Source organism: Chrysoperla carnea, chromosome X (genome assembly GCF_905475395.1).
Source record: "Chrysoperla carnea chromosome X, inChrCarn1.1, whole genome shotgun sequence".
Classification (NCBI taxonomy): domain Eukaryota; kingdom Metazoa; phylum Arthropoda; class Insecta; order Neuroptera; family Chrysopidae; genus Chrysoperla; species Chrysoperla carnea.
This window is the reverse complement of record NC_058342.1, coordinates 36,097,728-36,116,731: the sequence shown is the minus strand read 5'-3', so window position 1 is coordinate 36,116,731 and position 19,004 is coordinate 36,097,728. Positions and strand designations below refer to the sequence as shown.

At 32.5% G+C, this 19,004-nt stretch overlaps 2 protein-coding genes across 4 annotated transcripts; one reads left to right on the top strand and one right to left on the bottom strand.

Annotated features, from left to right (window-relative positions):
- The first annotated feature begins 1,372 nt into the window (after positions 1 to 1,372).
- LOC123302608 (membrane-associated guanylate kinase, WW and PDZ domain-containing protein 1) lies at positions 1,373 to 5,910 on the top strand. 3 transcript variants are annotated; one of them, XM_044885622.1, is made up of 4 exons: positions 1,373 to 1,641; positions 2,354 to 2,657; positions 3,003 to 4,993; positions 5,324 to 5,910. In XM_044885622.1, the coding sequence occupies exons 2-4, from the start codon at positions 2,368 to 2,370 to the stop codon at positions 5,503 to 5,505; spliced, it is 2,463 nt and encodes an 820-aa protein (XP_044741557.1). In that variant the 5' UTR covers positions 1,373 to 1,641; positions 2,354 to 2,367; the 3' UTR covers positions 5,506 to 5,910. The 3 variants fall into 3 exon arrangements, with proteins under 3 accessions (XP_044741557.1, XP_044741559.1, XP_044741558.1); XM_044885624.1 differs by having other exon boundaries at positions 1,374 to 1,641; positions 3,021 to 4,993; XM_044885623.1 differs by lacking the exon at positions 1,373 to 1,641 and adding an exon at positions 1,904 to 1,987.
- A 7,935-nt stretch (positions 5,911 to 13,845) lies between these two features.
- LOC123303081 (leucine-rich repeat and immunoglobulin-like domain containing-NOGO receptor-interacting protein 4) lies at positions 13,846 to 18,439 on the bottom strand. The gene is made up of 3 exons (XM_044886181.1): positions 18,389 to 18,439; positions 15,741 to 16,724; positions 13,846 to 15,689 (listed from the first exon to the last, which is right to left on the bottom strand). Exons 2-3 carry the CDS (start codon positions 16,648 to 16,650, stop codon positions 14,647 to 14,649), a joined length of 1,953 nt encoding a protein of 650 aa, XP_044742116.1. The 5' UTR covers positions 16,651 to 16,724; positions 18,389 to 18,439; the 3' UTR covers positions 13,846 to 14,646.
- Positions 18,440 to 19,004: the final 565 nt, after the last annotated feature.

Below are 19,004 nucleotides of genomic sequence, written 5' to 3'. Positions count from 1 at the left end.
TTAATGTAAATTTTCATTTTATATTTCCCACATTTATTTTGTTTTTTGATAACATGGCCATCTATGAGAACTTTGTTGAACTAATTTCTGTTTTAACTAAATAGTTTGCTCTTATTATGGTTTATACCCTGACTAAATTTAAGGATATGTATATCATAGTAAACAACTAAATCATTTTTTAAGCTTTTTCTTACGTATTGATTGGTTTAGATCTCAATATCATTTTTCATAAATTATTATTAAAATCTTTTTTGAAGCGCCAACAGTGAGAGACAAGTATAAGTAAAAAATGTTTAAGTAATTTTTTCATAGATGGAACTAGCTTAGTTGGTTTATGTTCATACTAAATGACTAGTTTTAATAAACTATTTAGCTTATCAATAATATCATTAATGAAATTCGACCAAAGTATTTAAATTTAATTATGAAATTGAAACCATAGAATATATAACCTTACGGACAAAAAGACAAAACTATTTATAGTCGATAACATAGAGTACAACATATATTTTTTCTTTGTTTTTGTTTAAATCAGCGCTACAGGTAGCAGAATCGGAACTAAATTTATCTAAAAAGTTCCCATAATGTAACAAGGATACGAGATTTCAGCGTATGATTGAAACCAATATACTTATTAATGTATCAAATAGAAATGTTTTCAAGTCCCTAATTCATAATTAAATCATGGACTTATTACAAAAAAAGAAGGGGACTATCTATTTATATTACAAACGCTTTTACTTCCAGGAATCTTTGAAAGCTTGGAGCTTACATAAAGTTACCTAGAATTACTCAGATAAGTTTCATTATTTGAATATTCTACCATCTGCCATTGATCCTAAATAAGGTGTTATCTCTTTGGTCCGCGCTTGAAAATTGGAGAGATTTTTCGATAATCCCAAAACATTCTAGAACACTCTTCCAAATTTTGCAGAATTGCATTTTCAGATATTGCTCTCTATACTTCGTTCTCAAAAATTCAAGAAGTTACTCGAAAATATTCACCAGTTTCACATAATCACCAGTTTGCCAAAACTTATCGAAAAAACCTGTAATTATATGCTCGTACTCGGAATAGAGACATAGGGGGAAACTTTCGCATTATTATCTTCAGTTCTTGAAGTTAAAGCTTGTAGAGAGCTTCACTTAAATGAAAGAACCAAAATAGTGAATATCTATGGCAGCCAAACAAGTGCAGTCCATGTTATATATTTCATATGTGTTTAAGTTTTATCAAGTTGGTGTACCTGAGTTGACTAAGAAAAAATTTTTATGAATTACTAATGAAAATATTAATTAATTATAATGATGTTTGATGTTTCAATTATTACAAGTGGATTTTCATTAAGAAAATTTATTTTTTTCAAATTCAACGCACAATTCAAACAGTTTACCAGTTGTTAATCAAAATATTGAGATCGAGTAAACGCCCCAAAAAAAAATTTAAAGAGATCTTCACTCAATTGATGGGTATTTAGTTTCGTTAAGTTCAACACAAAATTAGTGACAGATTGTGTTTTGAGTTGTGTTCAGGAAATCGGACTTGTTTATTTTGAAAAATTTTTTTTGTTTATTTTTCATTTTTGTGTGTGTTTTGTTGTTGAAAAATATTGTGTGCTATGGTAGTTTTTTAAATACACGGTGAGTGTATCCAAGTAAATTTCCTGTTTTAAATAATATTAAATCGAAAAAAATTAAATATTAGGTCATCGATCCTAGGCTTGTTATATATTTATTTATTATTTTTTTTTTGAAAAAAAAAAAAAATGCTGTGCTATTTATTTTCGATAATTATTGAATGAAATCACTCGATTTGATGTTTGATGACTCAGAGGATTTTTTATTTGGTATGTAAATTCTTCGGGGGAATCATTTTTTATTCTGATTCATCCACTTTCCAAGTTGGGGGTCGAATCTTTAATCAAAATAGCCTAATATTATTTTGTGATTTATTAATTGCACAATTAATTAATACGAAATTTACTTCGTAAGTTAAATTTATTATCTTTAAAATGTTGTGTTTATCCGCGGAAAATATTTATGTGTACGATTTCTTCAAAGGCTAGTTAAACTCGTATCCGCTATTAATGTATCTATTCCGTATCCTTTTGAGAATAGAGTTCTTCAAGTGAAAATTCGTTGTGAAAGCCGTGGAATAATATTTTAACCGCAATTATCATACATTTTCGCAGATTTCTATGTAAAAAGGTTTTTTCAAAATAAGTTGAGCACCGTATCTTTAAAATTGCTCGCGAATTTGTTGGTCGTGAATCAATGTATTCGCCAATTGATTAATTGGCAAATTTCGCTCTTGATTATTCTAATAAAGTTTTTATTTATTTTTTTTAAATAGTTTTATGAACGGCAATGAGTTCGAGTGTTCCGGCGGGGCCAACCAACAATGGTTTGGGTGGCGGCCTGTGCACTCTTGTCGAGGAAGATATCATTGGAGTCGGTGTTGTAAATAATGACGCTGACAAGCAATCAACGACCAGTGGCGGACGACCAGATCTTGATTTACAGCAATACGATGGCCGATCAAGCATGGACATTGAATGTCGTAACTATCGAGATTACGATATCGATGGTGATTTAGGACCATTACCTCCAAAATGGGAGAAAGCATACACAGAAAATGGCGAAGTTTATTTTATTGAGTACGTATTTTATTATAGTACGGTTCCTTAGACAGTTTCAATCGAATAGTCTAGTCGCAACTATAAAAAGTCGCTAATATAATATTGAACCCTCAGGAATTATGACAAAATAATGGTCTTTTTGGTACTCTTCTAATCTATTTAAGAAATTTACCCACATTGCTGTACCCAAAACTTTAGTAAATCATATGAAATTTCATCTATTTTAATGGAACTAATATTTTTGTGACGATTCTTGAATCTCGAGACCCTTTATAGCTGCGATTATACTAAAAAAATTGGATTTGGATCTAAGGAACCGAATGAATAAGCTTTAAGTGAAAGTGGTTATCGTTTGTTTTAAAGTCATGGTTTTAATTACAGTCATTCAACGGGGACGTCACATTGGTTAGATCCAAGATTGTCAAAATTCCAGAAAAAATCACTAGAAGATTGCTTAGACGATGAATTACCATATGGCTGGGAGAAAATTACCGATCCACAGTATGGAACATATTTTATCGATCATGTGAATCGACGTACACAGTATGAGAATCCAGTTTTACAAGCGAAACAAGCTGTGGAACAGCGGCTTTCTACACCGAACTCAGGTACAAAACAAGGTCGAGCTTCCTTTACGAAAGACCCTTCCGAATTATGTGGGGAACGATTTACCACAACTTTAACAAAATCATCGAGAGGCTTAGGATTTACAATTATTGGTGGAGATGACGATGTCGATGAATTTCTTCAAATCAAATCGATTGTCCCAAATGGTCCTGCATGGCTAGATGGTAAATTACAAACCGGCGATTTAATTGTCTACGTAAATGAGACCTGCGTCTTAGGTTTCACTCACAATCAAGTTGTTAACCTATTCCAATCGATATCCCCCGGTGAAGCTGTTTGTTTAGAAGTGTGTCGAGGTTATCCGTTACCATTCGATCCAAATGACCCAAACACGGAAGTTGTTACCACTGTGGCAGTTGATTCACAAGCAACATCCTGTGAAACAACCCGAAATTTTGTCGATTTTAATTTCGATCGAAATTTAAATTTTATGAATAATTCTGAGAATGATTTATGGAAATACAGTAATGGCGCAAATCAGGACCGATTGAATGATGTACGCAATATATGTACGGATCTCGCAAATACCGTTGTTATTCATATTGTGAAAGGTGCAATGGGCTTTGGTTTTACGATAGCGGACAGTGCGTGTGGCCAACGCGTCAAAAAGATCTTGGACCGGCAACGGTGTAAGAACTTATTCGAGGGCGATGTTTTGTTAGAAATAAATAACATAAATGTGCAAAGTAAGAGTCACGATGAAGTTGTTCAAGTCTTAAAGAATTGTCCGCATAATGAGGAAGCCGTTATAATTGTTCAACGAGGACAGTGTGTTTCCTCGAAATTGGGTAAAAATAAATTAAGGAAAATCGAAAATGGACGTTTAACTACCAAAGATATTGTTGCGAATATGTACCGCAGTAAAACTCCAACTGCAGACCTTTACAGTACACAACAAAAAGAAATATTACCAAATCGACCGAAAACTCCTTTGGTCGATACTCGAAATCGTTCCAAAACACCATTAGCTGAAGTAAGTGCCAGTTCGACAAGTTCTTGCCAATCGGATGTACTTAATTCAAATTACAACATCAACACATATGGCGAGACTCCTGGCTCCAATATTATCGCAATCGCAAACGAGGGCTCAACTCCAGTGCCACCTAGTGAACATCAGTATTACCATTACGAAACTTGTTACTGCCATGATTGTAAAAAAACGAAAATCAACTCGAATTATTGTTTAAGTATACCCGAAGACAACGAAGATATGAAAGAACGTAACTTAGATCGACGGAAGCCCGACATGTCTTCAACAAACGACCTCGAAAATCATTACACAGTCCAACAATCTGTGTACCAACCGTGGGACCACATGACGCAACGAATGCAACGCTTGAACGTCGACTCAAATGAGATTGTCGTGACGCTTATTCGACAAGAAAGTGGTTTTGGGTTTCGTATTGTTGGCGGAACTGAAGAAGGATCTCAAGTGGCCGTTGGCCATATTGTACCGGGTGGCGCAGCCGATTTAGATGGTAGAATATGTACAGGTGATATTATTCTAAACGTAGACGGACATTCTGTAATTAATTCATCACATCATCAAGTCGTACAACTGATGGGCATTGCGGCGGCGAATGGACGCGTTAAGTTACGAATACGAAGGCGACGGAATCAATTACCGAGCAGTGCGTCTACGTATAATGTTGTTGTAACGCGATCCGAAAACGAAGGATTTGGCTTTGTAATTATCAGTTCGGCGAATAAAGCTGGATCAACCATAGGTATGTGATTTGATCAATTTTCATACAAACTTTCAACCCTCATTTTAACTCTTTGAGGGAGGTTAATTACCTAAAATTCCTTCTTAATGTATACTTACGTCATTTAAAGAACGTGTGTTTAAAATTTCATGCTTCTAGGCATAGCGATATCATTTTTGCGTTGATCGATCAGTCAGTTAGTTCCATAGTTCAAATAATAAAACATAGATGGACCTACGGTTAGTTTGACAACACTGTACTCAAAATCAACTATCACGTGACGGAAGAGGGGTTAAACGCAAGACGTTAAATTAAATTAACGTTTTTAATTAATAAAATGTTATTTTGCAGGGAGACTGATTGAAGGAAGTCCCGCTGAACGATGTGGACTTCTACAAGTGGGTGATTGTATTGTGGCTGTCAATCATATACCAATAACGAACTTATGTCATGGCGACATTGTCAATTTAATCAAAGATTCTGGCTATTCGGTAGTTTTAACAATTGGAGTTCCGGCAAACGACGCCAACTAGAAAACATGAAACAATTACAAGTGCCTTCTACCAAAACCAAAATATATAAAATTCGCCATCAGTACTTAAAAACGAATCTATGCTCAATTATTTCATAAATTGCATTTATTTTTTTCTTTTGGCATTCCATCACAACGCACGGAGGTCAATCCAAAATTTTGATCTCTGATTTTAATTTTTTCTTTTTTTAAATATTTAGATTTAAAAATTCCATTACAATTTTTAGCTAAGTCGCAGCAATAGAGGTCTCATTTACAATTCGAGGTCACAAGATTTATTAGTACATATATTTTTGGGACTCGAGATTTCAAGATCATTCTCGCATTTTGTTAATGAATAAAAATGGAAAATGATCTTGAAAAAGCTCACAGCATCTCCGTCGGGATCTCTCCCAGGATAGATGGATCCAAGCCCAGCAGATTTCTGCAGGTGCAAATCGAATATGAAAATACCTCTATTTTTGCGACTAGACTATTTTTTTAATTTTAGATAATGCCCAAAACTTGCTCTATGAAATTTCGTAAGGTTATAATATAATTTTTTCACCAAATCAGTTCGAATCATAACTGTGATACTTCGAAATTCAAAACATATCAAAACAGAAAATTATATTATAAATTTCGATTAGTGTTTTCTTTATGGCAGCTCAGATTTGGTACATTTTGTAAAGAAAAAGAGGGGGTAGTGTTAAACTTCGGCAAGTTTTTTGCTAATTCAATACTTAAACAAAAAAAATATGACTTAATAAACTTATTCGGATAACTGAAACTCTACTGTATATTCCAAAAACGAATTTGGAATCTGAAGATAAAAAAATGGCCGAAATTTAACTCTCCACCCCTTAATATTTTTTTTTTATAATGCAATAATAATTAGACTGTGAAAACTGATAATTTTCTTTTTTGTTTTAAAACAAATCACAACAAATTTTGTGATAAAAGACTTTGTTGAATCTAGAGTGACTCAAGTGAGTGACCAAGTTGTTTTAGTTTACAAAAAAACACACATTTTTTTTATTAAAAATCGTACGTCGAGTGATTTTATTACACATTTTACAAAAAACAATTTCTTTTAGAAGTATTATATGAAAAACTTTTAAAGTATAGCCGAAACCGGTTATAATGACATTGAATCAACTTATAATTATGATCGTTATCCGATCCGATCCGAAACCAACCCAACCCACACCCACTCATTCCTTTCCGAGGGGAACCCCAATCCAATCTTTTGAGTGCGATTTTGATCATTTTATGTTGCGATGTCGTTATAACGAATTTTGACTAATTTTGTTTTTAGAAACAAAAAAAAATTATATATATATATAGATGAAAATTATGTATTATAGATTTTGGATAATACAGAATGGAATTTTCCTTGAGCAAGAATTTTTTTGTTTCGTGCCTTATTCAGTGGTGGATTACCATTAAGGCATTTTCATGACTTCCAAAATTCATCACTAGCGCCTTATAATCACATAACTCGTTTTTATTACTATTCGGTGTGTCCATCCTGCAAGCAATTCGATCGATTTCAATCGATAAATAAAATCGTGAAAAATCTTAACATTTTCAATTTAACCCATAACGTTCTTTGAATAATTTTATGTTAAAATTTGTTGCGGGTGACGAATTTCGAACTGTTTTTTCGCTGACATCGGTTTGTTAATTTAACGGTAACAGCTAAAGGTCAAATGCTACTTTTACCCTTACAAAATGGAAGCAGGACTGTACTCAACTTTAATGTGAATAGAATCCTGAAAAACCTTAACGACATTTGAATAATTCCATGTTAAAATTTGTGGCACGGCCAATTTTGAACATTGCAAGCTGATTTTTGTTGGCAAAAGTAAGATAATTTTGAAAATGTTCGTTATAATCATTTTTTTTCCATCTTAATTCCGAATTTTCCAAACTTTTAACAATTAATTCTATTTTCTAATTGAGTGGACACTCCGAATACGTAATCGAAACATTTCATTCTGTGTTATTCGAAGAAAAACAAAAAAGATATTACAAAAGAATCATCGAATATAAAAGTGTCGTAAATTTTATACAAGCAACGAATTATCTCATAAGCTTATATAAAAACTAAGGCACACAGGATCATTTTTTTAAACGTGACCCATACAATCTTACAAGAGTCTTTAAACCCCTCACTCCCCACCTCCCAATCCCATTGAGTCTAGAGTCCCTAGCATTTAGATCTGTAAATTTTGTGTGCCTTCCTTCACCCATTAAAAGTGGTGACTATATATTGTCGTCTTCATCGATTAGAAACTATAATTTCAATTATATAGGGTGTCCTTTTTAAGTTGACATATGCATGAAATTTGAAAAATAAGTTTAATCAATAAAAATGCTTCAAGCAAAAAATGTTGAATGTGAAGGCGCACATCTTACGCAGACATTAATCTTGACCTAGATTTTCAAGCTCAATGAAAAGCTCACTCTACTTCCATAACTGGTAATCGATAGATGAACAATTTAAAGCTTCTAATGTTTGTCAGTTATGAATCATAGTGAGGTTTTAATTGAACCTAAAAACTTAGATCGAATTCGATTCCGGTATAAGTAAGATGTGTGCCTTTGAAACTAACATTTTTCGTTTGAAGCATTTTGCTCGATTAAATTTATTTATCGAATTTCAAGCATATGTCAACTTTAAAAAAAGCATTCTGTATAAGCTTATCTATTGTGTTCATAGATGACTCTTAACCTGTCATCTATCTGTACCCTTGTCTATTTTGAGCATGAAGGTTATAAAGAAGGAGAACGATCGCTATAGAAAATATTGTCCCCGAAATATGGATAAAATAAGTAAGGCGCTGCGACCGCTAAGTAGTATCAATAAAAGCGGGCTGTTGTGCGCTAATTTGAAATGATATATCAATTTGTACATTATGCAACTAACTTCATCTACTTGTACTCATAAACAGCTAACTTCGCAGATACTACTTAATGATGACAGCGCGGCTGGTGGCTAAAAAATGAACTATAAATTCTACAAATTTTCAGGGACAGACGCGCTAATGCTTTAACACGTAGCGATCGTTCTCGTTCTTTATAACCTTCATGATTATGAGTGACATTTTGTTTATCGGACTAACTTCATGGTGTTCAAAAATTATAACTAACTTCAACATGTAGATTGCTAAGTATAACTTCCATTATAATGTATGAGTGATGGAATGAGATGAGGTATGGGACACATTTAAAATAATAAAAATAAATGAATAAAAAACGGATCTTGTTAAATAATGTAAGTTATAAATTAATAAAATATGCTTTATATTTATAAATAAATTAAGCAGCAGCTCAGCGCAGCTCATTTTAAGTTAAGGTAGCCAGCAGACAGCAGTCTGCAGCCATGTTAATTGTAAAGTAAAAAGTAAAAATTATATAAAAACAAAGTTTACTAAGTTTACATATTGATTGTAAAACAAACTTGTTCAAAACTACATTTGTTACAAAAAGTGTAAGCCAAAAATTATTAAACGTTAAAAAATTTATTTCATTTTGATTACTTATAGCAAACCTGTACTTGTATGCTGTACACCTGCAAACAAATTTACTTCCATAATTCTACCTTCTGTCAAATGTTCCCTCTTTTCCTATTTCATATATTTCTTGAACATTCAAGTTCCAAAACTCTCTAGAACATTATACATCATTAATTTTTATTCATTTTAGACTTCCATCCTATTTTTAAACGCAAGGACTAAAAACTTCAGAACTCAACCAACCAACTCTTCTACAGTCGACAAAGTCAACCTAACCAACTCGTAATTAAATCAATACAGAGTTGTCAGTGGCGTAGTGAGCTTAACTCGTGCCCGAGGCACAATATCTTTTTAGCGCCCCCCTCCTCCCCATTTACTAGATGATTCTGTTCTGTAAGTATGAAATATTTCATTAACTGACAGCATACGTCAAAAAAGTAATACCTATTGTCATTAATACCTAGCTGTCACAGTGTGGAAGGGGGGGGGAGACGATGTCTCATCCTTTCTGTTACTGTCTAGCTCTTGCCATGAGGAGGTGGATCTATTTGAGCCAGCCTCTCTTGACCTGAAGTCCGTTGACGTCAAAACACTTCTGCTGTTCTTAAACAGCTCCAAATAATTCATGGAGTAGTGGCCGGGGATGGACCAACCCTATTCGGTATCACAACGGACCCCATAGTTGTAAGTGTGTCCCACCCCATGACAGCCCCTCTAATCTTACCTAACCTATTTTCATTGATTCATTTTTTTCCAGGACTCCTAGGCAGTTGCCTAATCTCCTTATATGGAATGAAAAGAAGTCCAGAGGGTCTAATTTTATCCAACTGATATTTATGTTCGTTCAACAATCTTCTTTCTCCTCTAGGACCTAGAAGTTTGAAATTGGTGTTGGTAAAGTGAGGTTATTAATTAAAAACACTGAATGATAATTTAATCAAAATTGTTGAATCTATGTAATGATTTTTTTTAAGTAATAAATACAAACTTTATACATATATAATAGATCTGTAGATCCATAGATCCATCATAGATCATTGATCATTGCAGATCATTATAAATATTAATTTATTGCAACGTTAATGTATTTCTATTTGAATAAAAATTGAATTATTAAAAATAATTTTTTATTTATTTATTTGTTTTTGCATTTCGATTATATAATAATTTATTTATTTATTTTGATAATTATATATTTTTAGATTATATAATATAGATACATTATATTTATGTAATTAATAGGTACCTTAACAAAATGGCGTTCACAACATACCTTACTTTATTTTAATTTATTATATAAAATACTTTTTATCATCATTCATAGATCATAGATCAGTCATCATTTATTATTGCGTCTGCGTCCGAACGACATGGTTCATTTTGACGATTAGTTTTTGAACGATCATCTGAAATCGCTTCAAAATATCGCTCTTTATATAGGACTATAGATGATATCTCAAAAACTACACTTTAAATCGTTAAATGAACCGGATTTTTGTATTTTATTTCAAAATATTTTTATTATCTTTTTTAATTTTTCCAAAATTGGAAAATTAATGTGAATATTCGACGGTGGCATAGAAAATTATTGGAATGGCTGATCTAAAATCAATTTTTATTCATAAATTTATTAAATATTGTAAAACGAATTTATATTCAAATAGAAACCAAAAACACCTTTTTTCTTTTTTTTTTTTTGTATATAGAATTCTTTTTTTAACAAAACCCATACGATTTTTACTAAAATTTACAGATTCGGAAAGATGAGTCTGCCATAACACGATCAGTACCACTTAAAATCCAAAAAAAAACCGTAATGGTTTGGATTTAATTTGCTAACTTTTTGGGTAATCCTTTTAATGGACGGATTCAAATATCTCACAAAAAAATAATTATTGAAGGAGTCAATCAAGGTTAAATTCATCCAATCCAATGTTACCATAAACTAGAACCCCCTCCCCTCCCCCCAAAATAATTTCCTCTTAAAAAATCGAAAAATATTTTATGTATTCGATTTCGATTAAACTCAATACACTTCAGAATATGATTGTTATTTTTTAGAAGATATTTGAATAATGGCGATTAAACTGAACGTAGCAGTGAGCACATGGACACTGGATGAGTCATATTAAAAAAATGATTCTATATATTGAATTGATAAATTAAATCAAGATTATTTTTAAATATTGGGTAAGTTTAGATTAACTAAACGCAAACCATCACCATCTCACTTAACACACTTCTTAAGGGCTGTAAGTTGCATACTGTGTTCAAAGCAAACAGGTTATATATCTCTATGAGAGGGACCGGCGAAAACAGGCGAGGCAGAGAAAAAGTACGTTTGTACTGATACGTATGAAGTGACGCATGCGCAAGAGTCGTGGTCCTGCGTCGACAGAGTGTGAGGAATATATAGTCTGGGCTGTAAGAAGTATTACATATATGGAAGAGACAAGCCAGCATAAAACCTGTCCGCAGAAATGAAAGAGATAGTCAGTTGCGGTAGCTGTTATCGACAGAGATAGATGCTACCAAACTTTATTTTAATAGAGAGAATTGCGGTAGTTGTTGTTAACACTTGACAGAGACAAATGATAACCAAGTTTATTTGTTTTGCAGACATTTCCACTTACACAGCATTCTATGGTTTGTCTGCTCTATCTCTATTATCTCTATGGTTCAAAGAGCTTCTGCTTAGTACTAAAATAGAACTGTAGATGTAGCTCGTAGTGCTCGTAGAGCATAATAAATTAGAAGCCGAAATAACTAAAACTAAAATTTTAAAAACTAATCTATAAATAAATTATAAAATATTAAGGTTATAGCCGCACAGTCTAACAACTTTTTAAAATAGCAACATTTTCAAAGCTAGGGACCAGAAAAAATCATTTAACCCAACATCTCTCTCTTATTGTCCTGTCCTCGCTCTCAATGAACATTCATACTGAAACTTGGCTAAAAAAATTTACATATTTCAAAAAGTTGTTAAGACACAGTTTCCCAAATTTTCAGCTGTGACTCAAATTCCACTGCTTAAGTCTAAAAATATGTCCTGCAATGTAATGGTAAGCGTATAGTTACTGCTAGCAGACCCAGTATCAGTAATATAAATATATTTATATATAAATACTAGTTATTCAATTCTTTTATGTATTAGAATGGGCTCGTCCACATTTTAAAATTATTTTCCTATTAAAAACTAACTTTTTTTTAATCGTTTTTTGGATTTGTTATATTTATTGTGAATATTTATCTTTAACTGTGTACAGTGAAAATCGGTTATTACGACCATCGGCTATTGGTAAAGTACAAAACTTACAAATTGAAGTCATATCTCCAAGGCGACTAATGTAAGAGACATTATTAGGGGCCATCCATAAACTAGGGCTCCATCTCCATCTCTCCCTTACGTATTTATCACACGTGGTCATATTTGTGAAAACTCCCCCCCCCCTTATAAATTAAAACCATCAGTTTTAAAATTTTTTATATTTCCATTCAAAATAATTTTTAATTGCGCGTGCGATGGCACTTGTCGGAAGTTTTGTCCCTGCTCCCTACCCCCCCCCCCGCTAACGTATGACGTAATTTATGGATGGTCCTTTATTTCAGATAGATAAAAAGTAAGAGTGCCTTCGATGCCGTTATAATCGATTTTGACCTAAGCCGTTTGGAACATGTAAACATGGAACATGTGATGGATTGTGGATTGTGGACGGACCCATGTCAGTGATTGAGAGGTGTAAATTCCACTGTGGATGTGAATTAATAAAAAATAAATATCGTTCGTTTATATTAATTAATTAATTAATTAAGTATGTATTGAAGTACATAAAAAACAGTCTTTAAAAATTAAATTTTTATGTGCGTTTATCACACTTTGGCTTTATTTTTATTTTTTTATTTTTTAGTTTCCAAACGTTTTTATCGCATACTACCTATTATCGTGTAGTATACCTACATCAGTTAGTTAAGATTAGAACTCCATATCGTCCTGACCACCGTGACACTGTGGTCATGGCCGTGGGAAGTCCTAACTTTATTATTTGTACATAATATTGCTTTTAAGTACGAATTTGTGCGCAATAGTCGATTTCTAAGGTGAATTACTTTACTAGAAAGACTTTTAATCGAGGTAGAGTCTAAGGTATGAGAATAATTCTTGTCGATCTTCTGTTCAGTGATCACGCTGTTATTAACCTCCCAGTAGTTGCTGTCGTTGATCTTTTGATGGAGTTTTCACGTCTTACGTCTATGAAAAGACACTTAGACCATGGGATCCATTGTGATATCGAAAAAGGGTTGGTCCAACCCCGGCCACTTCTCCATGAACCATTTTGAGTTGTTTAAGAACAGTAGGAGTGCTTTGACGACAACGGACTTTAGGCCAGAGAGGTCGTCAAAGAGAGGCTGGCTCAAATAAGCCCAGCTCTTCATGGCAAGAGCTGGACAGTGGCAAGATGAGACAAGATGAGACATCGTCTCCTGTTTCTCCACACTTTGACAGCTCATGCAATAGTGATATACTGTCAGATTTGCTAATGGAGGCCCTTGGAAGCGATATAACCATGACTATGATTCAGACCATGACGTTGGGTTAAATACAGCTTAAAGTGGTCGCTGAACTTTAGACAAGAAAATGAAATTTCTCTTTAAAAATAAAACAGATAACAGTAAATTAATGTTTTGAAAATTTTAGAAGATGTAATGCTTTTCTTAGATCTTAGTATGTAATTCACAATTAAAATCGACAAAAATTGCAAATCATTTTTAAATTTTTAAGATTTAATCTTCTTTAAATCGAATGAATTTTTTGTATAGATCCTAAAATCCATTCGATCTAAATTAAATCTACGTATTTTAATATAGAAATGCGTTTAACTGAATCACTTTGATAAATACGTTTCAAAGACGGACGCAAATTATCAGAAAATTAGCACATGAAACTCTCAAATAATTATATAATATTCAAAAAATTTCTTCATTCAAATTTTTTCTCACAAATCATTTTATAAAAATTCCTGGACGCTTAAAATTTAGCTTTACTAGCTTTTGTCTTATTAAAGGAGCTTAAATATTTAAATAAAATTATATTTATAAGAAGTGGTTTGAAAACCTCTCAATTAGAACACATACGTCAATATTCAAGTTAGATCGCTAACAGTCGAAAAACGTAGCTAAAACAGGTCGTTCACATCGGAGAGACCAGACGACTCATGGTCTAGGTGCTAGGGACTCACTTGCGGTACCCCTGAGAGCGAAGCAATAAAAAAGGCGCCTATCTCGTTGCCTACGTTGTAATGCGCATTAGCCTGTTTTTTGTTTTCAATCACTTTATACATCCTGATGCGCAGTATGCAACGACCATGGACCGCCCAGATAGGCGCCTTTTTTCCTGCTACCCTCTACACCCAAGTTTCACGTCCTTGTTATATGGGTTCAAGCCCTGACATTTAAGAAGCTCACTGTCCATTTGAGTATCACCGCCCTGGAATTAATTGAATGTCGTTTCATGTTAGCAATCTAAGTTGAATATAGAAATCCGTGCACACAATTAAATATAGTACATGACAGTGACAGAGAAGAAGATAAAGAGAGAAGAGAATAGAGAGAGAGAAGGATAGTATGTAAAATGTAATGTATTAAACAAAGACAATATGTGGTGGTTTATTTTTAATTTGTGTTTGTGGGGTATTTGTGGATGTCTGATGTGGATGCGTATGATGATAATCACTTTGTGAATATTGCTCTTGAAATGAAATATCCCAATGAGTTGGTGTCATATTCAATTTTGGACGATGTAAATTATTTGGTGGGGGTAACGGTGGTAACGGTGGACTATGATGACCATGACCATGACCATACACTTGTGATGGTCCACTAATTGTCATATGATCAGTACCACTACCAATGCTATTACTGTGTCCACGTGTCACATGACCATGACGATGATGTCCATGCGCATGTGCATGACTATGACTGTTAACAACACTTTGCATGGCTGGACGCGAAGGAAGACATTTATAACGTTTTGCGTATGAGATAACACTCGCAATCACTGTTATCACAAATAGAACCAGAATCATGGCTATAATCACTGTTGCCCAATCTTTGGAACATGTTACATCGCTTTCTCGTACATTTATCAATGGTATCTTGCTCAATTCAGGCGGTAACGTACATACAATCTTACGTCCATCGATTTGCAACGCATGTAAATGATCTGCATGAATTGCATGGACCTGGACCTGAACTGTAGGGTCTTGTAATTGTAACAACTTCCACAACCATAACAACGAACAATTACAAATGAATTGTTGACCAGAGATCTTTAACGTTTGTAATTGATCCAATGGAAAGTGATCAGGCGCAAGCGTTTCAAACACATTATCACGTATCGTTATATGTGTTAGATATTTTAACGAATGAAACATACGTGTTGGTATCACTGTTAATTGTGTATTTGAATCGATTTGTATCGATTCTAAATGTATATTATCGATAAATGCACGTGAATCGATCGATGTTAATCGTGTCATACGATTCATATATAAATATTTTAATTGAAATAAATTTTGAAATGCTAATGTTGGTATGACTTCTATAAAATTACCACTAAGTTTTAATATTGTTAAGTTTGTTAACTTGGACATTTGTTCAGTTGGCACACTATTTAAATTATTATCTGTGAAATCTAAATATTTTAAATTATATAACGAATCGAATGCATTCGAACTAATATTTGAAATCATATTCGAATTGAAATTTAAATATTCTAAGTATTCTAAATCGATAACTAAATCAATTTGTTCAATTAAATTATGAGCTAACTCGAAATGTTTTAAATTCGGTGTAAACGATATTAAATTATATGGAATTTCCAATAATTGATTTGATGTTAAATATAAATGAGTTAATTTTGGACTGGATGAGAAAACGGACTCTTCAAAACTGAGTAAATTATTATGATTTAAATTTAAAATCTGGATGTTATGTAAATCGACGAATGCATTCGTCATAATCAATTGTAATTGATTATAACTGAAATCTAAGATTTGTAACTGTTGGAGACCTTTAAACGTATCTTTCGAAATGTTTTTCACTTGATTATTGCTTATATTTAACACATGTAATTGATGCTGTGACTCAAAGTTCATGGAGCCTAACGTTTGTATCTTGTTGTGCGATAAATCTAAGATATTTAAATTATTGTAAAAATTTAACGTATAATGTAAATTTGTTATTCGATTATTGGTTAAATTTAATTGGAGTAAATCGGGGTTTAACAGTATTGGTACTAAATCCAAATTGGAGTCAATGCATGAGACATGTAACGAGTCCTCGTTGCATTCACAGCGTGTTGGACATAAAGCAACCGTCTGAGCAAATAAGGCTTGGATTAATAATATTAATATAACTGTTGTGAATGTTATGTGATCCAATGATGATCCAAATGATCCAAATGATCCAAATGATCCAAATGGATTGATCAGCTTCAGCTGCAGCTGTAGTCTGTCAGTAGTTAGCCTGCTGAGGATCTGGAACTTTTTGGTAAACGTTTGTGTCGTTGAATATACTTTTTGTAGCTGATCATTGAAGCTGATTCCATGAAGCTGATCTTTGTGTTTGTCCACAACATTATCCATGCCATGAAGCCAACTTCATATGTTCCAAATATTTAGATGATAACGGTTATCACTTCAATCAATTTCACAAATCACTGAAACATACATCAATTCATTATTAATATTGCGAACTAAGCGGCTTTAATGCTAACAAAGACTCTATCTAGTGATAGAAAAAATCACTATAGGTAATTAGCTCGCATAGACATATAATATTCAACGGAAATGTTGTTTACAATTTTCTAAAACGTGAAATTCCCAAAATGTTAATTCAACAATTACTGTCAGGCAAGTTAATAAAAAAAATTTGATATTTTGTAGATATTTAATCATACTTCGACCTGAGGGGATTCATTTTGGTCACTAGAACTCCCCCCCCCCAACTGTCAGCGGCGGTCGATCAATTATCAAAAACAAACAGGTATATAAAAGCCCGGCAAATTTCTCACCTTTCCTCATCCCTCATGGTCACGAAATGCGTACCACAAAAAAATTTTTTTTTTTCTAATTGGGGAGCTTAGGGAACTATAAATAACAACACGAATAACAAAGTTTATCTAAAAAAGTAGGAAAACTATATTGCAATTATAAAATCCTAGGGGAGCAAATATGGCCAAGCACATTAAAAGATATAATCAAGTAGGTATCTTTTGCTTTTTCATTCAATGAAAAAATCAGTCAAGAGTCTAAAGGTGTATTTTCATGATGACGCTTCACGCTGAGTTTGAGTGTCAAATTAGGTCACGTGGTCAGTGTAAGCCGTGCTGCCATCTGGATGAAAGTAAAATAATCTTCAGGAGCGTCAAATCGTAAAAAGATTTGACGCTGCTGAAGATTATTTTACTTTCATCCAGATGGCAGAACTTGTTCTGAAGTTTTTAGCCCTTCGGTTCAAAAATAGTACACTATTACAGAAATTATTTCCGGTCTATTATTTCCTAAATCCATTCGTAAATTTTCAATTTAAAATCTGCTGCTAGATGGAAAATCGTCGGATTATAAACGGGGTTATTCTGAACAGAAAACCGTCGCTTAGCCCTTAATTTGAAGAGTTAAAGAGAGAAATTATCATAAAGTCAAAATCGGTTTATAATAGAGTTGCCATTTCTCCAAACTTGATCCAGAAATTTGTTCCTTTTCTTAAGACCGACCATGAATTAAATAAATAAAGATATGTTTCAAATTCAGTTAAATTGAGCAGTTGAGCAATTATTTTTTAAACTAATTTGAAGGATATTTATAAATATTTTTAAAATTATAATTCAGTCGTATATAATTAGATTAATTTCACTTATCTCCCGACTTCCCGGAACTTTGAAATGGCAGCATTAGATTATAACGGCTATGGCTTAGAATAAAGAAAAAAGGATACTAAATAGAAATTCAAAAACTTCGGTAAATAAGATTATCCTGAATGGAAAAACAAAATATGAAAATAAAAATATCCTTAAAGATTCATTTGACCTTCAAAAAACAAAACACACAGAAGAAGTTTATTTTGTTTTTAAAATAAAACATGAAACCGTTAAAAGCAGATTTTTTTTTGGTTAAACATAAATAAAAAATTGCACTTAAATCTCAAATAATTACACATTTTTCGCTCACATAGTTAAAAAAAATAAATATTTTGGTATCTCGTGACATTTAGGTTGATTTCCCATACAATTACGAATGGAACACAATTCACCATCCATGTACAAATACAAAAATACAATACAATTCTTTCAAAAAAATTATGTAAATACTGAAAGTTACTCACAGTTTTTATTAAAATTTCTTGATTTTTTGAATGAAACTCCTTAAAATTGTTTGATTTTCAATAAAATTGACATATTTTACACCCAAATTTAACATTTTTTTTATATAAATTATATTACATTCTTATATTTTATGAACGAACAACTAGCTGCACCCTCTTTAGTGTTCTGCTATCCTACAGGACAATATTATATTCGTTGAAAATTATTTGTTGGCTATTCAATTACAGTTCACACTTTTAGACATGGCTTATTTTAAAATTCTAACAAATTGTTTTTATAAGTTTAATACTTATCTATCTTTTAATCCTGAAGGATGAATAATCATTTATTCCTGAAGAATAAATAATTTATTTAAACCTTTTTACTCCTGAAAGATAAAAAAACTTGTATGTCTGTAGAATCCTTAGATTTTTTTATTGACGAAAACTGTATCCTAGAATCATAGGTTTGTTCTTTTTGCGTAGAAAAAACAACTTGAAAAGAAAAAAAAGGTCGTCGAAAATCAAGAAAATATAAAAATTCCATGCTTATTATTTATAGTAAACTACAGTTGTCATGTCAAATCTAGCAAGCTGTAAATAAAATCATGTTGATTTGAATACATATAAAATGTGT